We start from the raw sequence: 17,753 nt of genomic DNA on the forward strand, positions 1-17,753 counted from the left end.
TCCTCGTCGCCAGCGCGTCCGCGCGAAGAGCACCTACGCCACCTCCGCACGCTCTTCGAACGCCTGGGCCAGCATGGCCTGATTGTGAACCCCGCAAAGTGCCGGTTCGGCGCCGCCATAATTGATTTTCTGGGGCACCGTGTCACCAGGCACGGAGCCGTCCCCCTGCCGGCCAAGGTGGAGGCGGTGAAGGGGTTTCCGCGCCCCCGCACGATCAGAGGGCTGCAGGAGTTCCTGGGCATGGTGAACTTTTACCATCGGTTCCTGCCCCGTATCGCCCAGCTCCTGCGGCCCCTGCACGAAGCTCTCCGAGGTAAGCCGGGCAAAGGCGACGTTACCTGGACCGAGCAGATGGACACGGCGTTCACGGGCGCGAAGCTCGCCTTGGCTAACGCCACCATGCTCGCGCACCCGGCGCCCGATGCACCGATCGCCTCACCACCGACGCCTCGGACTACGCGGTGGGCGCGGTGCACGAGCAATGGGTGCATGGAGCTTGGCAACCGCTGGCGTTCTTTAGCTGGCAACTTCGCCCGCCCGAACGCCGTTACAGTACCTTCGACCGCGAGTTGCTCGGGCTTCACTTGGCGGTCAGGCACTTCCGCCATCTGCTCGAGGGCCGTGCGTTCACGGCCTTAGTCGACCACAAGCCGCTGATCTTCGCGATGGGCAAGGTCAACGAGCCGTGGTCGGCCCGGCAGCAGCGTCACCTCTCGGCCGTGTCCGAGTACACGACGGACATCCGGCACGTCGCGGGGAAGGACAACCCGGTGGCGGATTGCCTTTCCCGGGCCGTCGCCCACGCAGTCCACCTCGGCATCGACTATGCCCGGATGGCAGCGGACCAGGCCGCTGACCCCGACGTCCAGGCCTTGCGGACCGCCATCACGGGCCTCCGCGTCACCGAGGTGCCGTTCGACGGCGCGGGCGCGGCCCTCTTGTGCGACGTCTCCCTCGGGCGGCCTCGCCCCATCGTGCCCGCGGGCTGGCAGCGCCAGGTGTTTGACGCCATCCACGGCCTGTCGCACCCGGGCGCGAGGGCCTCCCAAAGGTTGATCGCCGACAAGTTCGTCTGGCATGGCCTCCGGAAGGCCGTCCGCGGCTGGGCCAGGACGTGCCTCGCGTGCCAGCGCGCCAAGGTGCACCGGCACACCCAGGCCCCGTTGGCCCCGTTCACGGTGCCGGAACGCCGGTTTGACCACGTCCACGTGGACCTGGTGGGACCTCTGCCCCCCTCGCAGGGTTTCAGCAACGTCCTCACCATGGTGGACCGCACCACCCGGTGGCCGGTGGCCGTGCCCTTGGCATCGACGACGGCGGCAGACGTCACGCAGGCTTTCATCACCACCTGGGTCGCCCGGTTCGGCGCCCCCTCAGACATCTCGTCCGACCGCGGCCCCCAGTTCACCTCGGAGCTCTGGGGGGCGGTCGCGCAGGGGCTCGGGGTCCGGCTGCACCGAACCATGGCCTACCACCCCCAGGCTAACGGCCTGTGTGAGCGATTTCACCGCTCATTGAAGGCCGCGCTTCCGGCCACCCTCCGCGATGTCGGCTGGGTCGACAGACTCCCTTGGGTCCTGCTGGGCCTCCGGACGGCGCCCAAGGAGGACCTGCGTGCATCCGCGGCGGAGTTGGTCTTCGGGCAACCGCTGCGGGTGCCGGGCGAGTTCCTCCCAGACTCCACGGCACCATGGTCCGTGGCACAGCAGCGCTCCGCTCTGCAAGAGGTTCGCCCTGGTGCCAACGGCATGCCACGGGCACCCACCGACGCACGTCGCCCCGGAGCTTCGCACGGCGGAGTACGTCTTCGTCTGCCACGATGCCCACCAGACACCACTGCGGCCCCCGTACGACGGGCCTTTCCGCGTGCTGGAGACCGGGGCGAAGCACTTCACCCTGGACATCGGCGGTACTCCTGACCGCGTTTCTGTAGACCGCCTCAAGCCGGCCCACCTCGACGTGGACCATCCACCGCCAGTGGCCCGACCCCCGCGTCGGGGCCGCCCCCCTGCGGGCGGACCCCCGGCACCGCCCAGCCCCGCCGCCATGCCGCCCCCCGGTCCTGCACCCATCCCAGGGGCAGCCAGGGGCATCCCACCTGGCATCCCTGCACCCTGGACGCCGCCGATCGCCAGGGGGCGCTTCGGCCGGTGATCCGTTTGCCCCGCAAACTGGCCCTCCAGGTGCGCGGGAATTCTGGGGGGGGCGCGTGTGGCGGACACGAAAGCCCACTGGCGTGGTGACATCATTCTACGCACCAAGTGGGCGGCGGCCACGCCCTAGGGGTAGGCGTGGCCTGAGGATATACACGGGGCGCGCAGCCCGGAGCGCGCTAGTGTTACAGTGAGCTCCTGAAATAAAGACGCTTATAAGTTACCGATTGTCCGCTTCCTCCTTGCTCGCAAGCAGCGCGCGTAACGCCGCGCTTTAATATAATCGTTATTATCGATACTTAATGTGAATGTTATAGCATTTACAAATAAGTTTCATTTTAAACAAGAACAGTTAACGTTCTAAAACAAGCAATTGTGTTTGTCTATATTAAAGCAGCAGAAGTTTTCTGTCCAACTGTGTCTGTCTTTCCGCCCATTGGATGGCCAGCTGGCCTGACTCCACCCACAACGACGTCATTATTAGGAAGGCTGACTCCACCCACCTGGCATTTCGATTTTCAAGCAGTTTTCATAAAAAAATTAACTTCCGGGAGCATGCGAAGTAGCGCTTCTTTGCCTATACACCGCCCGAAAAATATTTTGGGTCAAAGCATACCTTAACGTTCAAAGAAGGTGTTTTTATTCCAATCTCCAGATTCGTCACATCGGTGCGAACAGCAATGTGCGGTTAACCTCATATTGGTTTCTCTTTTATTTATTTTCCTTGAAATTGCGAGGTGAGCGTTCTTTTCGTCCTCGTTTCGGTCCGGTGTCGTGTTTACAGCACTTGGTGTACTTTTAATTGCCACGTGGTGTGTGATCGTTTGGGCGCAGGCCCATGGTACGTACGTGCTATCGTTACGAAGTACAGATACAGTATTGCCATTGGTATGTTTATCCGTGATGTGAGACTGGGTCCACGTGCGGTAATCCATCTTCTGGTATTTGTGCTTCTTTTAGGCCTTGGATAACAGTGATCCATTCGAGGTCGAAACAGATACCTATCCCTTGCCAGAGGTAGATGCTGCCTCACCTTCCAGTGCTCAGGTCGTTTTCACGAGACTAGCGATTGATGATAAATATATTTTGATTTTCTTTGAAAAGTGTTTTTATGACCAGCGTGGTTACATTTTGAGAAGGATGTTCCATTTTGCACTTTGAGCGTGCCGAAAGGTCTTTGGAAATGAGTGTTCTAATTGTTTCATAACTTTGAAGGTTCTGGTCCTGTTCGTGCAAAACACCGATATACCTTTAAACGAGTGTTGGTGCGAAGAGGATGGGGTCAGACCTGCACAACGATCCGTCACAGGTGTGTAAATCGGGATGGAAAAAGTTAATAATCTGCATTTCTACATAATAACATGTTTGTTACTTGGGCTTTTTTTTTTGTTTGTTTTTTGCAAGTTTGTTGATCACTGGTTTGTGTGTTCGCTCACTTATACTTGACTACAGGTTGCAGTTTTTAACTGATCTTCACAAAACTTCACCAAATGGTAGAGTTCGTGGTCCGAAAAACTCCTATATATTTTTTAGGTCAAAAGGTCAACAGGTCAACATTGGCCAAAGGTCAACCACTTTTAAAAGATTTTTCCTAAAATCCTCAACTTTCATCCGATTGACTTGAAATTTGAAGATTTATATGTCGGTTAACTGAATACAACCACGAACTATTTTTGAGATCAGCGAAGGTCAAAAGGTCAATAACAATTTCAAATTTCTAAAATCCTCAATTTTCATCCGATTGACTTGGAATTTGAATGTGATTTTCATATCGGCGAACTGAATTCAACCACTAACTATTTTTGAGATTGGTGTGGGCCAAAAGGCCAACATCGGCCAAAAGTCGACCACCTTTTTTCAAATTTCTAAAATCCTCAATTTTCATCCGTTTGACTTTAAATTTGATTAGGATTTACATATCAGCTTACTGAATTCAACCACTAACTATTTTTGAGATTAGTGTAGGCCAAAAGGCCAACATCGGCCAAAGGTCAACCACTTTTTCAAATTAATAAAATCCCCAATTTTCATCTGATTGACTTCAAATTTGAACAAGATTTTCATATCTGACTGAATTCACCCACCAACTATTTTTTTATCGGAGCTTGACCAGAGAGGAATCAGTAGAACACAAAGACTACCGACCTGCCTGCAGAGAGAGTGAAAGGCCCTCAGAATCAGCTTCATCAAGGGAGATGCCAATAATTCTAAAAGCTTTGGTTTCTACAGCATGAAGCTGAGTGAGGTGTGAGGCAGCAGCACCAGCCCAGAGGGGAGAGCAGTACTCCATCAAGTTGTGGATGAAAGCCTTGCTTATGGTGAGATGCTCAGTCGTGCCAATGAAGAACGTCACACGACGAAGGATGCCCAGTCGGCGACTGCCTTTGGAGGCCAGCTTGGAAATGTGGTGTTCCCAGGAAATATCATGGCAGATAGTGCGACCCAAAAGCTTGAGTTACAGCGGTTTTCCAGATGGTCTTTACAAAAAGAAATAGTGAGGATGTGAGATTTGTCAGGATTGAATGACATGTTCCACTTTTTTGACCAGTTTGTGATTTATCCCGTCTGCAGAGAGTGAAGAGGCTGCTGCCTGTCAATCTCGGCGTTGAGATAAGTAGCAGCAGAGGGTGGAGTCATCAGCAAAAAGATAGAGAGGATTTTTCAGAGAGTTGCACAGCTTATTAATGAATACCAGAAAGAGCACAGGGCCCAGAACACTGCCTCGAGGAACTCCAGCCTTAACAGGAAGGGGAGATGAGAGAATTCCATTCAGGGCCACACGTTTACTACGACTGGAGAGGAACTACACAAGCCATGGGTGGAGATTTCCTTGGATACCATAAGAGGAGTGTTTGGTGAGCAGGACAGGGTGACCGAACGTATCAAAGGCACGACATATGTCAAGGGAGACGACTCTGATTTCCTGTTCAGCATTGAGGCCTCAATCCATTGTTGAGACAGCAGAAGCAGCATGTCCCAATTGGAGTGGCCTGGTCTTAATCCAAAATGATGATCACAGATCAAGCCTTTGGAAACTAGGAAGGATTTATTTATTATCAGAAGCGATGATGGATTCCATGACCTTGCTGATTATATGGAGTCGGCTCATTGGTCTGCAATGTACCCCTGTACCGGTGTGTACCCCGGTTTAGAATAGGTACACCGTATCCCTGCGTGTCGTAAGAGGCGACGAAAAGGGTTGGCATCAGGAAGGGCATCCGGCCATAACAACATTGCCTCAAAAAGAGAACCATGACAATTACGAGATATGGGCAGGGTACAGCCCGAAGTACCCCGTGGGGCACCCCACTCCCTCTCATCAAAACTCCAGGTGGGGAACCCGATCGAAGCAAGGGTGGAAATCACTCCATTTATGACGACGAAAAGTCTGATGCCCTACGTGGAGATCGGTTTCTGAAGTTTGGGACGTGGAATGTAGGGACAATGACAGGGAGATCAGGAGAAGTGGTGGAAATATGTTGTGTGCAGGAGACAAGATGGAAGGGAAGTGGTGTGAGAATGGTGAAGGGCAGGCAGGGACAGAAATACAAGTTTGTGTGGCAAGGGTGCCCAGAAGGCGTGAATGGTGTTGGTGTCCTGTTTTCTGAAGAGTTTGTAGACAGTGTGGTGAGTGTGACGAGAGTGAGTGAAAGGTTGATGATGGTGAAAATGATGATTGGAAAGCTCTTGGTGAACGTCATTTCGGGATATGCTCCGCAGGTTGGTCGGAGCGATGAAGAGAAAGACAAGTTCTGGTGTGCAATAGAGAAGCTGGTGGAAAACGTGAAAGATAAGGAAGTTGTTGTGGTAGGAGGAGACCTAAATGGACATGTGGGAAGGAGTATGGATGGTTTTGAGGGAGTTCATGGGGGTTACAGATATGGTGTGAGAAATGGAGAAGGTGAAAGGATTTTGGAGTTTGCTGATGGAGCTGATTTGTTGATTTGTAATACTCAGTTCCAGAAAGAGGATAATAAGCTTGTTACATACACGTCAGGTGGGTCGACGACAACCGTTGACTACCTGATGGTACGTAGGCGAGATAGGGGGCACCTCCGGGACACAAAGGTGATCCCGGGGGAGGAGGCTGTTTCACAGCACCACTTGGTTGTCTGCGACATAAGGTTGAAAGGTGCGAGGAGAGCTCGGCGGGTGAAGTACCAACCGAGAATGAAGGTGTGGAGGTTGAAAGAGGTGACAGTGAGGGAGGCATTAAAAGAGAGGCTCAGTATGGGTGAGGATGATGTGGTTGAGCTTGAAAGTGGTTGGATGTCAATGAAAGAAAGTCTGTTGGGAGCCGTTGGTGAGGTATGTGGATGGACAAAAGGACCACCGAGGCACTGGCAAACATGGTGGTAGGATGATGAAGTTCGAAAGAAGATTGACGAGAAGAGGAAGAAGTTCAAGGAGTGGCAGAAGGTGAAGCGTACGGGGGCAGAAAAGGAAGAGCATGAAAGTTATAAGGCAGCCAAAGAGGTAGCAAAGGCGCAGGAGGCATGTCGGAAAATGTTCGGAGAACGCTTGGATTTGGAAGAGGGTCAGAGAGCGGTATTCAGGATGGCAAAGCAGATAGCGAAAGAGGTGTGATGTGATGGGGGTGAGTTGCTTGAAGGATGAAGTGGGACAAATCGTTGTGGAACCCAGATGGAATTAAAGGAAGATGGAAGAGATACAGTGGAACCTCGACTTACGAGTGCCCCAACTTACGAGTTTTTCGAGATACGAGCCGTCACTCTGGCAGTTTGTTGCTTTGAGATGCGAGCCGAGATCCGAGTTACGAGCTTTCGCCACCCGGTCACGTGGTTATCTTGCCGTGCACGTACAGTATCTCCGGCGCAAAACGGCTCTCTCAGGGTCAAACTCGGTATCGTTTTGAGCGCACGGTTCAGACCTTCAAGAAAAAGTTTATTTTGTAAATATCGAGCCACGCGTTCAAAAGATATGACTGGTTTTGTTCGCCGGCACGTCGGTGCTCGAATCGGCTCGCGGTAAAATCCAACACGTCCTTTGTCGGGTCCGTCTGAACCAACCACGGGGCCTAGAAGGCTGGGACTGGTCTCAAAAGTTAGGTCTGGATCATATCTCGAAACGCTGGAAGCTGCACCTCTCTGTGATAATCTTGTGGACCATGACAAGAGATCGTGCGACACGTGGTTATCTTGCCGTGCACATACAGTATCTCTGTCGTAGTATAGCGCTGCATTTTAGTTTTCGCATTTCGGTTATTTTGAGTTTACGCAAAACGGCTCTCTCAGGGTCAAACTCGGTATCGTTTTGAGCGCACGGTTCAGCCCTTCAAGAAAACGTTTATTTTGTAAATATCGAGCCACGCGTTCAAAAGATATGACTGGTTTTGTTCGCCGGCACGTCGGTGCTCGAATCGGCTCGCGGTAAAATCCAACACGTCCGTTGTCGGGTCCGTCTGAGACAACCACCGGGCCTAGAACGCTGGGACCGGTCTCCTTGGATAGGCCTGGATCAGATCTCGAAACGCTGGAAGCTGCACCTCTCTGTGATAATCTTGTGGACCATGACAAGAGATCGTGCGACACGTGGTTATCTTGTCATTGCAAGTACAGTATCTCTGCCGTCAACTTGTTCAGAGTGCCGGCGATAGCTCGCCTTCTCTTTGTGGAAAACACGGTGAGATCCTTAACATCCAACAACTAATGGGACGCAAACGGGGCGCCCAGTTTAGCGGTACACACATTGATGAATCACCCTGCCTGTGATTCACCCATGACAGGTTATAGCTGGGTCGGGATTCAAACCCAGGCTGGACAGTTTAGACTTTAGAGTCAAGTGTGCGTACCTCCAGTCCAGGCCATCCTGCCAGCTTGTATGCTGGCATACAGGTGAAATATAAAGCGCGAGATATTTTTATATATACTGTATATTTAAAAAAAAATTGGTGTGGTTTTTGGCGGGCTGGAACGGATTAATAGCATTTCAATGCATTTCAATGGGGAAATTTGATTTGAGATACGAGCAATTTGAGTTACGAGCTCGGTCACGGAACGGATTAAACTCGTAAGTCAAGGTTCCACTGTATATGGAAATACTGTTGAATGCAGAGAATGAATGGGATGGCAACATAGAGAGTAACCCAGTTTTAGGACCGGCAGAGAAAATAACCGAGAAGGAAGTTGAGGAAGCGATTAAAGCAATGAAGAGTAGAAAAGCGGGAGGGCCGACGGGAGTTGTGGGAAATATGTTGAAGGCAGCAGGAAGTTGGGAGTGTGAAGAGAATGACAGAGATCTGTAATCTTGTGGTGAAAAGGCCGCATTCCAGTGGATTGGGAACTGAGTACCCTCGTCCCTCTATACAAGGGCAAAGGTGACCCTCTGGACTGTGGCTCGTATTGAGCGATAACGTTATTGGAGCCTGGAATGAAGGTATTGGAAAGGGTGTTGGAGAGGAGGATAAGGAAGAAAGTGAAGATTGATGAAATCCAGTTTGGATTTATGCTAGGAAGAGGAACGACAGATGCACTTTTTATTGTGAGGCAGTTGCAGGAGAAGTACATGGAGAAGAGGAAGAAGCTTTTTCTTGGGTTTGTTGATCTGGAGAAAGCATTCGATAGGGTTCCACGTGAAGTGACATGGGCATTGAGGAAGTTAGGAGTGGAGGAATGGTTGATCAGAGTAGTGATGGCAATGTACAAAAGAGCATGCACAGCTGTAAGGACGAAGGACGGGAACAGTGGTGAGTTTGAGGTGAAGGTGTGAGTGCATCAGGGGTCGGTACTAAGTCCACTACTATTTGTAGCTGTGATGGAGGTGTTGGCTCAGAACGTAAAGGAGGGTTTACCGTGGGAGTTGTTGTATGCAGATGATCTGGTGTTGATTGCAGAAAGTATGGATGGACTGAAGGAGAAGATGAACAAGTGGAAGGAATGTATGGAGACGAAAGGTCTGAAGGTGAATATCGGAAAAACAAAGGTGATGGCAAGTGGTAAAGCATGTGGTAATGTGGAATGAAATGGGAAGTGGCCATGTGCTATGTGCAGGAAGGGTGTCGGAGTGAACTCAATTCATTGTACAATGTGCGCTGAGTGGGTTCATCAAAAATGTAGTGGTTTGAGAGGGTCATTAACCAGTGTGGCAGCTACATTCAAGTGTAAGGTGTGCACAGAGGGAGCTGCAGATGGAGGAAATGTTGAGTTGGATCTTGGAGACGGCGTGAAGCTGGAAGGTGTGAAAACATATTGTTACCTAGGAGACATGCTGAATGGAGAAGGTGGATCAGACTCGGCAACGGTTGCTCGAGTGAGATGTGCATGGAAGAAGTTTCGGTAACTGAGTGGCGTGCTGACGAGGAGGGGAGTGTCGTTGAAGCTGAAGGGAAAGGTGAATGCTGCATGTGGTTGAAGTGTTATGATTTATGGGAGCGAGACATGGGTAATGAACGTAGAACAGCAACGTAGGCTGGAAAGGGTGGAAATGTGAATGGTTTGGTGGATGTGTGGAGTATTGTTGAGAGAGAGGAAGCCAAATGATGAATTGCGAAAGATGATGGGAATAGAGCCTGTGATGGATGCTGTGAAGAGAAACAGTTTGAGATGGTTTGGTCATGTGTTGAGGAAGGATGAAAGTGACTGGTTGAGAAGATTGATGGAAATGAATGTGGAAGGAAGTAGAGGACGGGGAAGACCGAGAAAGACTTGGCTAAAGATGGTCGAAGAAGAAATGCGGGCCAGGGGGTTAACAAGGGGAGATGCAGAAAATAGGGCAAAATGGAGAACATTGTCATGGGGACTGCAAGGCTAACCCCCACTCTTGTTGGTAAAATGGCCTTTTAAAATGCCTGTTGTTGTTGTTGCTCATTGGTCTGCAGTTGCAGGGATCTCTTTTTGCACATTTTTTTTGTAAAGTGGTAATGTTGGCTGATTTCCAAGCAGATGGCAGATGACCTTGAGCAAAAGAGAGGGTGAAGAGACCAGAGAGAGAGTGTGATAGCACGGCAGAGCAGGATTTGGGGACCCGTGGGCTGATGCTGTCTGGGCCAGTTGCGGAATCAGAGTCGAGAATTGACAAACTTCTCCCCCTTGTCGGGAGAGAAGGGCACAGAGTCTGGGCGCAGCTGGGTATGACTGGTTAAGGTGGGTACAGAGAGCGATGGGTTTGGGACACAACATTTTGAGGCAAACACGGAGTTGAGGCATTCAGCTTTTTCAGGTGCAAAGTCAGGTGTGTGGCTGTATGAGGTAAGGGAGGGCATGGAAGGGGAACAAAGAGCAGAAACGGATTTGACCAGATGCCACCAGGACTTGGAGAAGGGAGACAGGTTTGAGAGTTCAGTCTTCAGAGCAGAGTAGAGTTAATTTTTTCAATCTTGATTTTATTTTAATTGAATTAAATACTTTAACCCTGTTGAACACAAATGGCCTTCTTGTTGGTTCCACGAACCTCCAGTTTAGCAGTACTTGAACATGTTAAATAGGATGGCGTAGAAGACTACTTCAATTGCGCTTAATATCCGGAATTTTTCTTTTAACCAATCTCTAACTTCATTATTACATTAAAATTGAAGTATACATTCCATGAAGTAACATGTTCTCTGAACTCTCAAGATGGTTCTCCATCTCATTTCCCTGCAAAAGACTGACCGTGACTTGTACACAGGTGATGTCTATTCTGTAAATGTAGAAGGCAGACAACACAACAACGATTTATCTGTCACAGAAGATTCAAAATGTGCTTCTGCAAAGGAAGGATCAGATGGTATTGACATGACAAATGGAAGTGAATCCTGTTTTGCAACTGGTGAGTGGAAACGTAAAAAATTAACATACAATATTTTGTGTTGAGAAAATATATAATTTTCGGAGAAGTGTTAAATATTTTGCATTTTGATTTTGACAAAGAAAAGGAAATGTGTTCTTTGTTTCTGTAGAACAAACCAGAAGAAATTTGGGACAAATAAGGTCCAGTCACAGCTTGGCAGTGAGGAAGAAGCCTTTTTTGAAGAAACAATCACGAAATCAAGACTCGCTTTCTATAAAATACAAGTGCATGTCTTGGCCTCGTAACACCAAGATTAATATTAAATTAAACAAACAATAAGGGTCAAGAAAGGCGAATACGTTGTAAGTGTAATGTGTGCAGAATGGATTTTGCTTCAAGGAGTAACATGAAAATGCACATGACGATACACACTGGAAAACGCCCCCACAAGTGCTCCGTCTGTGAAAAAGATTTCTCTTGTAACAGCAGTTTGAAAAGGCATATGAAGATCCACACAGGAGAGCTTCCACACAAATGCTTGATATGTGATCAAGGTTTCTCTGAAAAACACCAATTTAAATTACATTTGAGGATCCATACAGGAGAGCGTCCTCACAAATGCTCGATATGTGATAAAGGTTTCTCTCGAAGCGGCGATTTGAAATTACATATGAGGATCCATACAGGAGAGCGACCTCACACATGTTCGATATGTGATAAAGGTTTCTCTCAAAAAGGCAATTTGAAATTACATATGAGGATCCATACAGGAGAGCGACCGCACACATGCTCGATTTGTGATAAAGGTTTCTCTCAAAACAGAGATTTGAAATTACATATGAGATCCATACCGGAGAGCGTCCTTACAAATGCTCCATTTGTGATAAAGGTTTCTCGAAAAAAGGCAGTTTGAAATTACATCTTTGGATCCATACAGGAGAGCGTCCTCACACATGCTCGATATGTGATAAAGGTTTCTCTAAAAAAGGCAATTTGAAATTACATTTGAGGATCCATACAGGAGAGCGTCCTCACACATGCTCGATATGTGATAAAGATTTCTCTCTTACAGGCAGTTTGAAATTACATTTGAGGATCCATACAGGAGAGCGTCCTCACACATGCTCGATATGTGATAAAGGTTTCTCTCTTACAGGCAGTTTGAAATTACATATGAGGATCCATACAGGAGAGCGACCCCACAAATGCTCGATATGTGATAAAGGTTTCTGTCAAAGCAGAGATTTGAAATTACATTTGAGGATCCATACAGGAGAGCGTCCTCACACATGCTCGATATGTGATAAAGGTTTCTCTCTTCCAGGCAGTTTGAAATTACATATGAGGATCCATACAGGAGAGCGACCCCACAAATGCTCGATATGTGATAAAGGTTTCTCTCAAAAAGGTCATTTGAAATTACATATGAGGATCCATACAGGAGAGCGACCGCACACATGCTCGATATGTGATAAAGGTTTTTCTCAAAACAGAGATTTGAAATTACATATGAGGATCCATACAGGAGAGCGTCCTCACAAATGCTCGATATGTGATAAAGGTTTCTCTCGAAAAGATAGTTTGATATCACATATGAAGATCCATACAAGAGAGCTGAAATCTGAAATACCAGGATATGAAAAATGATGTGAAGTGGCTTTCGCAATTGAAGAAACCTGAAATTGTACCAGTGATAGTCAGAGCAACAGGGAATCCGGATGATCAAGAAAACCTGAACTGAGTACTTAAAAACCATTCCAGGGAATATCACGACAAACAAACTGCAGGTGGAGGGTGTCAGAGGTTCAGTGAGAATTCTAAAACGAGCCCTTGAAACAAAACTATGAGAATGAAGTTTCACAAACTGGTTCATGAATAATGATTCTTTACCGAAAAAGGTGGAGATTTTGGATTCTGGGAGAACTTCCTCCCACCTCATAAAACCCGCATATGGAGATAACAACCAACAATACCATCCTTACAAATGTTTTATTTGTGACAAGGATTTTATTACTCAACGAAGCTTGAGCTTCCGTCGTGCGACCCACGCTGGAGTGCTCGCATAAAAAATGCTCTGCCTGGGAAAAGTTTTGCTGATAAAGGTTTGATAAATTCACATAGCATTACTCATGCTGGGTTGAACGTGCCCTCTTTGTAAGCGATCCTCAGCAGGAGGCAGGGTATTCAGTGAACAAGTAAGGAGAAAGCAGTCTTGAAAACGTACAGCCCTTTGGGTATATACAGCACAATTCCTCAGAATACCATCTGTAACCCCTGCCAACCAGCCAGCACCCCACACCCCTTGATGAAAGCCACACGGCTGGCTGTCACCAGAATGTCCACAACAATGACTGCAAATTGCTGCCAAAAGACAACAAGAATCTCAACATTCTAACCCCATCTGCTCAAGTTTTAAGAAAATGACAGCTTATTTAAAAAATGTAAAATTTATTTATCAGGTTCTCCATATTCTCATAATAGAGAATTGTTGAAAATCTGACGCCAAAAACTCAAATGGTAACAGAATGTAATCTCTCAATCTTATCTTGGATCTCATTGTGCTTCTTTCATCGTCTTCGTTCGGTTGCCAGTTTGTAGTTATTGTCTGTCCTTGCCATGTGTCCAGCCAAGTTCCATTTGAGTTTTTTGATTGTGACCAGTGTTTAGGAATTTTGTTTTCTCTCTGATTTAGTTGTTTTTCTTGTCCCCTTTTGGTTTTGCTCAGATGGCATCTTTGCATGGCAGTTTGAACACCAATGTATACTAAATCTTTGCTGTAGTCCATGTTTCATTGCCGTGTGTGATATTGGGAGAACACCCTTGTTGTAAAATTGTTTATCAGAAGAAGACTCCTGCCTTTGTTTTTCATGAAACCTGAAGTTGTGAAGGGTTTCAACAGAAATGTCCTCAAAGCACAAATGCACTGTCTGTGTTATTACCCTCGCCAGAGGAGAGGGTATTGCATTTGAGGCAGTTTATTACTTGGAGTGGGAGTGGGGGGGGGGGGGGGGGGGGGAGGGATTTTTTGCAAGTTTGTTGATCACTCCGGTTTGTGTGTTTGTTTGTGTGTTTGTCTGTCTGCTCACTTATACTTGACTACAGGTTTTAGTTTTTAACCGATCTTCACGAAACCACCAAATGGTAGAGTTCGTGGTCTGACAAATTCCTATATATTTTTGAGGTCAAAGGGTGAAAAGGTCAACATAGGCCAAATGTCAACCACTTTTTTTCAAATTTCTAAAATCCTCAATTTTCATCCGATTGACTTGAAATTTGAATAGCATTTCCATGTCGGCTAACTGAATTCAATCACCAACTATTTTTGAGATCAGCGTCAGCCAAAAGGTCAATATAGGCCAAGGGTCGACTACTTTTTTTGAATTTCTAAAATCCTCAATGTTCATCCGATTGACTTGAAATGTGAATAGGATTTACATATCAGCTTGCTCAATTCAACCACTAACTATTTTTGAAATCAACATCGGCCAAAAGGTCAACATAGGCCAAATTGTCAATTTTCATCTGATTAACTTAAACTTTGAAAACGATTTGCATGTCAGGTCATTGAATTCAACCACTAATTATTTTTGAGGTCAAAAGGATGCTCCACTGAGGGCCACTCTACTTTGTTCTGTTTTGCCAAGTGTCGCTCTATGAGTCATTTTTCGTCTGTCTGTCTGTCTGAGCATGATATCTCAGAAAGTTGAGATATTCATCAACATATGTACATATAAACACATATACATATATATATGTATATATATATATATATATATATATATATATATATATATATATATATATATATATTGTTATTGATCGCGGTTTAGATGTTATTGACCGAGCGGTTGGTGTGACCGCGACCTAACAAACTCACCCGATTCCACCCGAACTTTGGCCGTATCGCACCGCAGCTGCCCAATGAGGGAAAAGACTAAAACGACCGAATGCAAAGAGGAAAAGGAATAAGACGAGAAGACGGACAGAAGAGTAATTGGATTTATTATACACACATGTACGTAGGAAGCAAGCAGTCACGTTTATTTACAACACATAAGACGCAGGTGACACAGTGAAAATTATTAGCTTATACAGACTTAACTTATTCCCAGGACAGAACAAACAAAGACACTGACTCACTCAGGGAATTGCAGAGTGGATTGCTGGAAGGAGGTGTGTGGCTGGAGGGGGGAGAACGGCACGGAGCTGGCTGGAGCTTGACCCCGCACGGGACGTCGGGCTGGACCTCGACGGCCGCTGATGCCACCGGGCCTGTCGTGTGCGCGGGATCACGGGTCGGAGCTGCTTGGTGGAGCCGACGCGCTGGTGTGGGGGTCTGGCGTGACGGGTTCTCTCCTCTTTACGCGCTCTTGCTCTGACGACCCAGCTCTTTTTCCTCCCTCCTTGTCTCAACTCAAAGTGCATCTCCCTTGGACACACCCCTGCCTGGGGTTATATAGGCCCCCGCCCCTCAACCTTTGCGAACCTCCCCGATCGCTCTTCCTCCGCTCTCTCTAGCCAAACCCCTGGCTCATGATTGGTCGAGTGGGGCTGGCTCACTCCTCCCCTCTATGACGAGGTGGAGACACGCCTTTCTTCCCCAACCCTGCCTCGTGGCCAATGGCGGCAATTGGAGCGGAGGTAATTGGTAATGGCACTCGAGGCCCGGCAAAGACGAAAGGGGAATGGAGGTTTTTGGGAGTGGGAATGAAGGGAATCTATCTCTTTCACTGGTGCAATGGAGTATTTCTATTAATGGGAGACACAGCCTTATCCTAAAACACAGAATAAGATTTTACTATCGAACAGGGATATTCTATGATTGGCTGACGTGTATGCTTGTGGACTAATTATGGGATGCCCTTTGATCTTTACACAGCTCCGGAGGCAGGAGGCACAGAATAACCAATAATAATAATAATAAAGCACACAATCAAAAAAATATATACAGTCCTCATATCCGCAACACTGCACCCTCCTCCTCTTAGGCACGACCCGGGCCTACAACTTTTATTTAGCGTGACACGTAGGTGTAGTTCCCTCTACTTTTAACCTGACCCTGAGTGCGACAGTTTTAAAACATAAATAAATGTGTCCCGCTGCTCCATTGCACCCTGCCTAACAGACTTACGCCCACAGTTAACCGAATTGCGGAATTGTCTTCAAACTACACACTGACGGTGGGGAGCATTATTTACAATGACGCTATTTTTATTTACAAAACTAACCCAGGACCTGTGATTGTTCTTTCTGGGGGGGGAGACAGTCTGCTCTGCATCAATGCACCATTAAAGCACCCAAAAACGCACCAATACACACCCAAGCACCAATCGGTGCAGTCATCACTGTTCAAGAATATAAAATAAATCAACAACCCCTAACCCTGCAGGTGATCTCTTGCTCTTCAGCTCCCTCTGCTGGCTATTATTATTTTCCTGGTGTTGTCATCTTCCCTTGCTGGCGGCCTATTTGTAATAAAATGCACCCAACGTGTCCATGTGTATTTATTTATGGCCCACAGGGGCCGACTAGTGTGGTTCACCTGTGGGGCATCGGTGCCCTGTGATCAAGGTCCGCCAGCAAGATTTCGGGCCTTCATGGCCGGTTCCAGCAGAGGGGCCATGCCCCAACCCTTGGGGTCCATCAGTGGTGCTCAGCCACAGACATGTGGTCCATAATGTGGTGCATCGATGCAGACAGCTGGTTCTGAGAGTGCCGGGCGCACAATGGCCGACTCACGCATGCTCCCCTCGGCGCCCAGTGGCGCTCAGGTCCTCATGTGGGAGACAAAGGGGGGGGACAGACAGATGAGCGAGGGGTAAGGTCACAAGGGTACACATCAAACAAGGCAATGCAAGGCGAAATGCGTACGGAGAGCGAAATGAGAAAGCTCGTCCCTACCGTACGTCACCCCCCTGTCACCTACACTCCCCTTGCCCTTACCCCATATGTACAAAATCTACACATTTACAAATTCGTCACTACTGTCACGTCTTCCCCATATTTCTTCTCTTCCAAATTCGTCACCACAATCCCTCTACTTCAAAATTTGCCATCACCCAATTCGTCATCAATCCTCATAAGGAGGGAGAGATGGAATTACGCCCAATGTCACACCCACGTCATGATGCGTCTCACAATCCAAAACATTTGCATCAAAAATCAGTAAACATGGCATGGTGCGGAGTACCTGTCACCTCAGGTGAGTGGATGCAGATGGTGCGAGGAGATCCTTCTTCCTAACTATCCTCTAAATGATTTTAACACACTTTACACTACCCGGGGTCTCTCCCCGCCAATCCATTGGCCAACTTACACTATGGGTTCTAACAACCAATTCCCATTGACCAAACTGTGGTGCTTCTCAATTTGGGGTCTCACTCCCCCGATTCATCTCCCGGTGCCCTTGCACAATTTCTGGGCTGCGACGTGTAGCTCTCCCAGCAGGTCTACCCACCTGCACACCTCCACCACTGCAGTTGCCACCCGAGCTTACCTAGCTCCTCACCCTAACCTAACTAACTGGGGAAGACCCCTCCTGGCTCTGTTACCCCACTCGGTGCCCTCTGGCACTGGGCTACCCGGGTCCGTCCTCCGGATCCTCGGGCCCCATCCACAACAACTACTACCGGCTCCCAGAGCCCACCTGCGGCCTCACCTGGCCGACATCCCCACAGTGGTGGAGTGCCCAACCAACTACACACACTAACAGGCTACACGCCCAGCCATTTCCACAACACTAATGCACCCATCCAATCACCATTCTTCCACCCGCACCACAGATTCCAATATCCAACCACAATTTACCTATACCCTCTACCTAACACTTACACTACCCGCCCCGGGTATTCGTGATGGGGGTCCACTCTTCCC

At 48.3% G+C, this 17,753-nt stretch overlaps 2 protein-coding genes across 3 annotated transcripts in view; both read left to right on the forward strand.

Moving 5' to 3' along the window:
- LOC137436089 (uncharacterized) overlaps positions 1-17,753 on the forward strand; it is an 80,233-nt gene that overhangs the window by 18,395 nt on the left and 44,085 nt on the right. The window contains exons 6-7 of the mRNA XM_078775231.1: positions 11,549-11,686; positions 11,770-12,441. Of these exons, the coding sequence (XP_078631357.1) occupies positions 11,549-11,686; positions 11,770-12,441 (810 nt within the window). The remainder of the gene's footprint in view (positions 1-11,548; positions 11,687-11,769; positions 12,442-17,753) is intronic.
- LOC144894065 (uncharacterized) lies at positions 2,949-11,570 on the forward strand. 2 transcript variants are annotated; one of them, XM_078785847.1, is made up of 5 exons: positions 2,949-2,994; positions 3,114-3,200; positions 3,369-3,462; positions 10,779-10,919; positions 11,050-11,570. In XM_078785847.1, the coding sequence occupies exons 1-5, from the start codon at positions 2,992-2,994 to the stop codon at positions 11,217-11,219; spliced, it is 495 nt and encodes a 164-aa protein (XP_078641973.1). In that variant the 5' UTR covers positions 2,949-2,991; the 3' UTR covers positions 11,220-11,570. The 2 variants fall into 2 exon arrangements, with proteins under 2 accessions (XP_078641973.1, XP_078641976.1); XM_078785850.1 differs by having other exon boundaries at positions 3,114-3,170.

Source organism: Myxine glutinosa, chromosome 1 (assembly GCF_964187855.1).
Source record: "Myxine glutinosa chromosome 1, kmMyxGlut1.1, whole genome shotgun sequence".
Lineage (NCBI taxonomy): Eukaryota > Metazoa > Chordata > Myxini > Myxiniformes > Myxinidae > Myxine > Myxine glutinosa.